The sequence below is a fragment of the Heliangelus exortis genome, chromosome Z (genome assembly GCF_036169615.1).
Source record: "Heliangelus exortis chromosome Z, bHelExo1.hap1, whole genome shotgun sequence".
Taxonomy (NCBI): domain Eukaryota; kingdom Metazoa; phylum Chordata; class Aves; order Apodiformes; family Trochilidae; genus Heliangelus; species Heliangelus exortis.
Window position 1 is genome coordinate 54545320 of NC_092454.1, and position 9403 is coordinate 54554722.

Below are 9403 nucleotides of genomic sequence, written 5' to 3' on the forward strand. Positions count from 1 at the left end.
CTTCCTGTTGTCTTCCTCAGCAAGCGAATGGCAGAGAACTGGCACCTCTGCCACAGACCAGAGGGCTAGGGAAGCAGAGAAGCTGTAGCCTCTGTTCTTTCCCTTATGTAGCAAGTGCAGAGAGGGAATGTGGACTAAGAAGAAAATGGGGTCCTGGGTGGGGACAGCAAAAGATCTTGGGAGGTTCACTTGGCTCTGGGGTGACTGACAGAGAAATTTTAGATATGATGGGGTAGATGGGAGAGATGACACCTAAAGGCAGGTCCATTCTGCAGTCCTCTGGCAAGATCTGTGGGTCAGTTACAAGGATGTTTTTTAATAGCTGCTCTAACGCAAAGCTGGGAAGGTGAGCCTACAGAATGGAAAAAAAGCAGAAGTTGTTTGAAATAAGTTTATTGGTAACAACACATCAATTAATTTGGATTGCTATCAGTATGTCCCCATGCACCTGTAAGCCAAGTTTGTTTTAGAGAAACTCAAGTTGTTTGACACGTCTGTAACACAATTGGGTGTTATGGCTCTTTTTTTTTGTTTGCTTGTTTGTGGATTTTTGTTTTGTTTTTTGTTTTGTTTTTTGTGGGTTTTGTTTGTTTGTTTTTTGGTATTTTTTCCTTTCTACCCCCTCCTTTTTTTCTGTTTTGGTGAGGAGGGCCTGGAAACTTCGGGGCTCACAGCGTCAACTTCCTGCGCCCGTGCCACCCTCCGGCAGCCCGGATCCAGCACCCCACTGTCTGGGCCCCGGGCACGGCGCGGGCGGAAGATCCCCCAGACGGGAGCTCCTCCCCGCATGTCCGCCACAGCTCCCGCCCGCCTCTACAGCCCGGGCCCTCTCCGCCGCTGAGGCGGGAGTCTAGCGCAGTGGCCCGTACCTCGGCTCCGCCCGGCGGGTGCTCCTCGGCGGGATAGGGGGGGCGGAGATTGGGTGCCGGAGCTGCCGCTGCCGCTGCCCATATGTGACAGCTGCGGGGGGCGGCGGGCGGGGCTGGGGGGAAAGGGCCGGGGCGAGGAGAACCTCTCCTTGCATCCGGAGAGGGCGCCCTGATTGGAAGGGCCGCCCATGGAGGCTCCGCCCCCGCGCCCACCCCGCCAATGGGCGAGCGCGGCGCTCTTCGTTACCGCGAGACTTGCGCTGAAGCTGGCGCCGCCATCTTGGAGTTGGGAGAAGCTGCGTCCCGCTCCTGTCCCTCTCGGAGGGTCACGGGCAGGGGGGAGGGGGAAGGATGAGCACCCGGCGGTGAATTAACGGGGCCGGCGAGCTCGTCTCCTTGACGCCGGGCCGCGGCGGGCGCGGGGCGGGAAGGATGGTCCAGTCCTGTTCCGCCTACCGGTGCCGGAACCGATATGACAAAGAGAAGCCCATCTCTTTCCACAAGTGAGCGCGGGCGGCGGGGCGGGGCGGGGCCGGGGGGGTGGGGCCTGCGAGGAGCCGGGGGCACGTGCGTGGCGTGCCCGGGGGCGGTGCGAGACCCAACGGTCGCCCGCGGGAACCGAGCGGGAACCGATCGGGAACCCCCCCCGGACCCCGGGGCCGCCGGCTGCCCCGACCCCCGCCGCTCCCTGAGGAAGCCGAGGGACAGCGCGCTTTTTGCCGCCTTTATGAGGAAGAGCGGGACCCCCGGCCCCGGGTTTTTGGAGGGCCGAGAGCCCCGGCCCGATCCGTGCGCCGGGTCTGGTTTGACAGGACGAGTCTGCCCCCGGGCGTGAGGGGCTTTAACTCGGAGGGAGACGAAGCGATTCTGCGGTTAGTCAGAGCGGTGCCTAGCTGTAACCCGACCCCGTGTGAGCAGGCTCTCCAGGAAAGCTTAAAGTACTTCTTATTTACAGGTTTCCACTTACAAGACCCGATCTTTGCAAGAAGTGGGAGGCTGCTGTTAAAAGGAAAAACTTCAAGCCAACCAAGTATAGCAGCATTTGTTCAGAACACTTTACTCCCGATTGCTTTAAAAGGGAATGCAACAACAAGCTTCTGAAAGAAAATGCTGTGCCCACAATATTTTGTTATACTGAACCCAGTGAAAAGGTAAACCCGAAGCACGTGTAGTCTAAGATACTGGGATGTGTGTGTGTTGCTCCTACTACCCTGGCAGGGCTTGATGCAGCAGAATATCCATCAGAAGGTGCAGACTGTCAAGGATACTGCCCGAGTGTTGTGTACCTGCAGGCACGTGGAGGGCTGTGGTGGCAGAAACGTGGAATATCTGTTCTCGTTTGCTTTGACAAGAGCACTTTTTTGTAGGCTGTCTGAGGCTCCAGAGCAGGTAGAGCATTGTACAGGTGTGCAGTATCTCAGATTTGCTCTTCTGTGCATACACAGAAGCTTGAGCACTGTAACTTCGTGTAAAATCTTGTGCTGCATTTAATGGAATGTTATTTAAAGCAAGAAAGCATTGCCCTCTAGTTAAGTTGTTCAACTGTGTTTGTGGCATATTTGGAGTTAGAGCCTTCGATAGTAGTTGCAAATTGCACTGTATTCACCCATGCTCACTGGTGGCTATTGCTAACGCTGAAGAGAAGATGAACTTTAGTCCTGAAACTTAACTGTTAAGTCCTGAAACTTAACTGTCCCTTCTAAAGGGCACTGCCCTCTGGCTTCACTGAGTGGGCGTGAGGTGCAATCAGAGGGCAGAACAGCAGCTGCACCTGCTATCTGTCTGTACTGAAAGTCTCTGTCTTGCCTCTTTGTAAGCCAGACTGGTTTCAGACTTATGTCTGCACTTCTGATGATAGTCTCCTGTGAGATGTATTGTACATCTACACAATCTTTAAATAGCTCCAGGGATGGTGACTCCACTGCCTCTCTGGGCAGTCTATTCCAACTCCTGACTACCCTCTCAGTAAAAAAATTCTTCTTCCAATCTACTCTAAACCTCTCCTGGGGCAATGTCAAGCTATTGTCTGTAGTCTTATCATTGTTCGATTGACAGAAGCGGGCAGCACCCACCTCCCTACAACCTCCTTTCAGGTAGCTGTAGAAGAGCAATAAGATCTCCTCTCAGCCTCCTCTTCTCCCGACTAAACAACCCCAGTTCCCTCACCCTCTCCTCACAGGACTTGTGCTCCAGACCCTTCACCAGTGTGGTTGCTCTTCTCTGCAGTTCAATTAGAATATCTTTCCTGTAGCGAGGGGTCCAAAACTGAACACAGTACTTGAGCTGCAGCCTCACCAGTGCCAAGTACAGGGGCATGATCACTTCCCTTCTCCTGCTGGCCACTCTATTCCTGATACAAGCCAGGATGCTGTTTTCCTTCTTGGCCACCTGAGCACACTGCTGACTCATACTCAGCCAGGTGTTGACCAACACCCCCAGGTCCTTTTCTGCCTGGCAGCTTTCCAGCTACTCCTCCCCAAGCCTGTAGCATTACCTGGGGTTGTCGTGACCAAAGTCCAGGACCTGGCACTTGGCCTTGTTAAACCTTGTGAAATTCGCCTCAGCTCATCCATCCAGCTGAGGAGTCTCTGCAAAGCCTTTCTGCTCTCAAGCGGATCAACAGTCCTGCCCAAAGTGGGTGGAAGTGGCAAGGGAGACAATTAATAGGATAGGTGAAGGGCTAGAATGGGATGAAGTAAGAAGAGGAAGACTGGGACTTCTGCTTGTTGATTTTTCTCTTTGTATACAATATTGGATTTGATGCAGAAGTGAAAAAGGGAATGTATTTGAAAAATGAAAAGTGGTCAATAACAGAGAAGAGAACACATGCAGAATGTCAGAAAAGACAGTTTCCAGGTAAATGGCTGTGTTGAGTGTTTGGTTTGATTGCACTTCCCTGCTACCTGTTAAGGACCCAGGTTTTCATCACCATGTGTTAAAGAGTTGCACATTTTTTTACAGCCTGAAAGCGGGCTGGGTGTCTGGGGTAATCTGTAAAAGTGTGGTTAGTGCAGCAGGATTAGTGGTGAGCCACATTCCCCATTTTGTTATCACGCCTGGATCTAGAAAAGCACAATATACTGCCTTTTGACTGTAGAGAAGGATTTAGTGCTATTCCTATTTGCTTCATTGCTTTTTCAGTGAACTGCCACCTATCTTCAAGAAATAACAGTAACAAAGCAGACTCACAGTGGTTGTTTTGCAATGGAATCCACACTGATTTTGAAATACAGCGTTTCATCTTTTGTATAATTTAATTTGAAATGCTTTTTCTTATGTTTTAGGAGAGCCATTTTTTGGCTGTAAGAAGTAATTTGAATTCACTTGTTATGTGTTAGTGGTACCGACTGTCTGTTCTCCTTGATACACTGTGACAATAATAAGGTTTTTATAGAGGTAGGGTGGTCTGGGTAAGCTGCAAAGATATGACCTTGACTTGTGTTTTCAGCAAGGGTGAATTTCTCTTTGCCAATTGCATCTTTGTCTTGTAGGTTTTTCAGTAAAAAAGTTTGATAGCTGATAGGGTCTAACTCATTAGAATATTCATGTGTGAATTTGATAGGCACATGTTAGCAGCAGTTTCTCACAGCTGAGAAATAAGAGTGGTAGTTGGTAGTTGTCTGGTTTTGTGCTTTGAAGTGATCAGTAATACTTAAATGCATATGAAGTTTTCCATCAACATCAGTCATGAAACTGCCTGCTCAGTTACTGTCTGCCAAGTGCTCTGCTTTGTCCAAGAGGGGTATCTAGAGACTCCAATACCAAGTATTATCTTGTTTGTGTGTTAAGTCAACTAAGTTAATGACATGATCTTCATTCGTGATCTGATGAGCTTGGTGTTTACATGATGAGGATTGTCAAGTCCTCTTACAGTCAACATTGTCCCTGTCCTTATGCTTTTATGTATAGTAACAATATTGGCAAAAGATGGGTAGTTAGAAAATTGTTTTAGTGCCTCTTTCACTGAGAATGTCTGAGACTTTATTTTTGACAGGCAATGTGTGAGCTCCTTTCTTTGAACAGTGTGGTGGGGTTTTTTTTTTGTTTTTTTGTTTTTGGTTTGGTTATTGGTTTTGGTTTGGTTTGGCTTTTGGGGTTTTTTTTGTTTGTTTGTTTTCTTTGTTTTTGTTTTTTTTGTTTGTTTGTATGTTTGGGTTTTTTGTCATTGTGTGCACAGAAGCATTTCTGAATTATACTGTTTTCCTTTGGGGCAGAAAGAATCTGATTATCTGCTCTGGCCTGTCCTCAAGTGGCGAGGGATCTGTGTTGCCTTGTACCATACAAATGAACCTGTGAAGAGCAGTGGGATAGAGAATGCAGTTTTGTGTGGAATTGAGCCAGTCAGTATTCTGCTGCTGCCAAAAGGGAGAGTCGTGCTCCATCCCATCTGCCATCCTTGCAGTCCTGTTTTTCACTCCTTCCATACGCCAGCGCAGGTGTACCTCCTGTTGCATTGCTTTGAATTTTAATAAAGGACAGAAGACTTATGCAGTGATGGGAGAGCAAATAGCTTTGTGTCATCTTTGCAACTTCCTGTATTTGTGCACAGAGTAAATACCAGGGCTGGGAGGAGGACTGCTTTGAAGAGCTGTTTATTTCAGCATTAATGGTTTTTATTTCAGCATTAGTGTTTATTGCTTATCATATCCCATGAAACCAAACCCTTATGCTGCAGCCTGAAACCAGTGGCATGGTTGGTCCCTTCCAGTTGTTGAGAGGCAGGCCTTACGTCTAGCTCTGCTCTGCCATCTTATCAGCCCCTTCAGTAGATGGCCCTTTATCTGCTCCTGAAGAAGATGATTCACTTCTGCTGTGTTTCTTATTAGTTCTGAAATGCATAATGGTAAGATGCAGCAGAAAAAAGGAAGGGACAATGAGTAATGGGATGACAGTGAGGAGTTTTAGGTCTCTGAACTCTGGTTCCATGAACTCTGTTTCATGGAACTGCATCCTCTGTTCTCACTTCTTAGCAATGGATATGTATTTGATCTAAATCTTCAAGTGTGAGTAATTTCTACATTCTTCAGGTTTTGATTTGTTTGATACATCAAGGACTTGAGTTTCAAAGAGCCCTGAAAATGAAGCTGCTTAAAAATATCTCCGGTTTAGAAGCCAGAAAAAACAGGCCCAGAACTGCTTGTCAGTTATGAAAATTCAGGATTTGAAATTTGTTTTATTACTTTAATTCCTGGTTGTTTTTATTATCTGGGGTTGTAGTAAGAGAGTTGTGTTGTAAACATTGTTAAGCATGAAAATATACCGTTTTTTCTTGTTTCTAGACAGAAGAGTTTGCAGAGCAGCCAGAAGATCCACTACCACCTCCCCCACCTCCCCCGCCTCCGCCACCACCACCGCCACCACCTCCACCAGCAGCGCCAGCACTACCACCATCTCCATCAACTCCTGCTTTTCATTTATCTCAAATAGATGCCAGGTTTGTAGATCCAAGTATTGGATTATTGATGCCTCCTCTCCAGACCCCTAGCAATCTTGCTGTTTTTTGTGATCACAACTATACCGTAGAGGATACAGTTCATCAGAGAAAAAGAATTCAGCAGTTGGAGGAACAAGTTGAAAAACTGCGGAAGAAACTCAAGACAGCACAACAGCGATGCCGGCGTCAAGAAAGACAAATTGAAAAACTGAGAGAGATTGTTCAATTTCAGAAAGAAAAAGACATATTGTCAGGAAAAGGCTACGTGATTCTGCCGAATGACTATTTTGAAGTTGTGGAAGTACCTGCCTAGAAGTCAGGAATATCAGCTTTCACTTTGCTAGGCCAAGAAATTTAGTTTAAAAATTAAATGCTAATTCTGTGTGTAAAACTCTCCAGAATTCTAAACCAGTAAACAAGCACTTACACAAATGAGATCACATTCTTTATATGTTGTCATTTCTGTTCAATACACTTGTAATGTGTTGAAAATGCAAGCATCTCAGAATTAGAATATGTATTTAGTTTACAAAATCCAAATTCTTTTACAGGAGAAAAGAATGCAAGGTTAAATACCTTAAAAATCTGTGGGGATGTTTTTTGTTTGTATTTGTTTGTTTGCTTGTTTCATTTTTTCTTTCTTTTTTAACAGTAGCTTTCTTTATCCTTACAGAGGAACAGAGTGTGGCTGAGAGTGAAGTTGAGGTTATTGTATGCTTAATGCAAGGCTTTGTCGAGGCACTTAATGATGGTCTTGGTGATCCTCAGAAAGAAGTTTTCACTGATTGCAGAAGGAGCAGAATCAGGCCACCAAAGAACACCTGCAAGTGCTGCAGGGAAATAAAGATGCACATTCTAATGATTGGTTGTCCAATTACAAATGAAGTAGCTGATATTTTTTAAAATGCATGTGACTGCACTTCAGTGAAGCCTATTTAATCATGCAAAAAATCAAGGAAGTTAGAAAGCAGCAAAACTATCAAAAATCTGAACATAAATTTCTTTTGAAAAGGGCTGATACTTCAATAGGCAGAAATTAGAGCTGCATCTAAAGAGAAAAATGTGGGCTTATTTGCCCTTATTGGCCCAATTTCCTTTTTTCCATGGTAGGATTATCCTACCTGAATGCAGTGTTCTCTTTCTTTCTCCTTACACCTCTGCAAAGTATTAGATTTCCCTGTCTAACTGGGGGAGCTCAAATCCAGAGGTATGTTTTATAGGGAAAAAAAATTAAGAACTAAGTGTCTGGGTTACAGGTTGTCACACTGAGGCACTCCTTTGTCACTGTCCTTTTCCCTCCTCTGCTTCCAGTCGCCATCTTGTCTATGTTGTTACTAATGTGGTCTTAACTGTGACAGCAAATTAATAAAACTGAGCTTTCCAAGAAATCTTCTGTCTTGCTTAGATTTCTTTTCCTTGAGGGTTTAGGGTACAGGTGGCCTGTGTGAATTTTGAAGTTCTCTCGCACCTGGAGGAAGTGCAAAGCAGATCCCAGTTTGAACGTAGGAAGATCGAAAGCAAGGTAGTTGCTTGAATAAGACTAAAATCACAACAGTTTCTAAGTCACTTTTAAAATACTTCTAGTACACCTGTAGCTATTCCTGTAGCTACCTGTACCTCTAGTACACCTGTAGCTACAAGCTGAACCTGGTAGCTATTCCTAGTTGCCATTTTGCTTTGTTTCTTTCCTGAGATCTGTTTTAGGTTTTCCTCCATAGGTTTATCTGTTTCCTGTCAGCTTGCAACTTCATCAGGTGGCTTTGGCAGGGTTGAATGCAGTGCTTTGAGCTACTGTCTAATTTTAACAACCAAAACACAATCTGCTAAAGCACATTGATGCTTCCAGTCTGTCTTGACTGTAGATTCAGGTCTGTTACTCCTGTTTTAAGCACAGCAGGTTATTTGCTATACTTCAGCTATGATGGTTTATTAATAATAGAGCAAAACAGGATACTTGATTCAAAAATGTCATGATGACAGTAATTGCTGTTACAGATTTCTCTTTGTGCCTTTTCAATTCTTTCAACAGAAATTTTATCTTCTTATGTGGGTCTTTTGATGGAATGCAACATTTTATTGTGCAAACTGGACAGAAGGCCTTACACTGTTAAAAAGAGTGAAGATTAGAAGTGTGCAGAAAAAAATGTGTTGCAAAGTTGTTTAATCCACTGTGAGTAACCTCAAACAGTTCCCAAAGGAATCTTAAGTATTCTTAAGTCGAACATTTAAATCAGTTACTCAGAAGTAAATTTATAAGAATCTCTATTGAGAATAGATACATTACATTGTCATAATTAAATCATTGCAGTAATTAAATCTCCCCCCGATCTTGCCAGTATTAGCTCATTTAGCATTGGATATCGAGTCTTTTATTGTCAGTTCCACAAAACCATCCTCCAGTAGCTGCCTCCTCCCATTGTACAGGGAAGCTAGATTGTAAAGCCTGGATTCCTGGAAAAAGTGATTGTCCTCTGTGTCTTAATTGGATCTAGTGATCTATTAAGAGGTCTTTTAGTTAGGGAGGAGTGTGGGGAGTACCACCAAGCTAGTAGTTTGCATAGGTTTTTTTTGTTTAGGTGGTTTTTTTGTTTGTTTTGTTTGATTTTTTTAACTAGGAGAAGACTTGAACAAGCTAGATGAGCTTCTCATTTCAGTTTTCATTGATTTTGACTTAGAAGCTTAGGGTCTGTGGCTGCACTACTTACCTATAGATGAACCAGCTCTTCAGTGTTTGAATCTGTGATTTCCTATCAGGAGTTCTTCCATTCAGTGACCTGGAGCATGTGATCCATAAGAAGGAAGAAGTCTTGCATCCAGCAGAGGTTTCTTCTTCCAATTTGGGCTTATTTACAGTTCTGCATACAGAGTCCAATGCTGTCTGACCAGGTTCTCATAGACATACAAGGGACATTGCTGTAGCATTATATCAAAATGACAGCACAAGCACACATAGTGATTGCAACACACAGGATAATTGCAATACAAACACACCGTACAAATTCTGATCACTGGTGTCTGAATGTTTGTCATCATGAGACTGTGGGTCCCCAGTTTCTGGGAAGGAACAAGTAGGTTAAACTGAGCTCAAGCCAGTTGCTCT

At 44.8% G+C, this 9403-nt stretch overlaps 1 protein-coding gene across 1 annotated transcript; it reads left to right on the forward strand.

Moving 5' to 3' along the window:
- Positions 1 to 1242: 1242 nt before the first annotated feature.
- On the forward strand, positions 1243 to 7691 carry THAP1 (THAP domain containing 1). The gene is made up of 3 exons (XM_071731773.1): positions 1243 to 1372; positions 1825 to 2020; positions 6149 to 7691. The coding sequence occupies exons 1-3, from the start codon at positions 1302 to 1304 to the stop codon at positions 6614 to 6616; spliced, it is 735 nt and encodes a 244-aa protein (XP_071587874.1). The 5' UTR covers positions 1243 to 1301; the 3' UTR covers positions 6617 to 7691.
- The last annotated feature ends 1712 nt before the right edge of the window (positions 7692 to 9403 follow it).

Coding starts and splice junctions, on each gene's coding strand:
- THAP1 (XM_071731773.1), top strand. CDS start 1,302: ATGGTCCAGTCCTGTTCCGCCTACCGGTGCCGGAACCGATATGACAAA. Junction 1,373..1,824: donor AAGCCCATCTCTTTCCACAA/GTGAGCGCGGGC, acceptor TCTTATTTACAG/GTTTCCACTTACAAGACCCG. Junction 2,021..6,148: donor ATACTGAACCCAGTGAAAAG/GTAAACCCGAAG, acceptor TCTTGTTTCTAG/ACAGAAGAGTTTGCAGAGCA.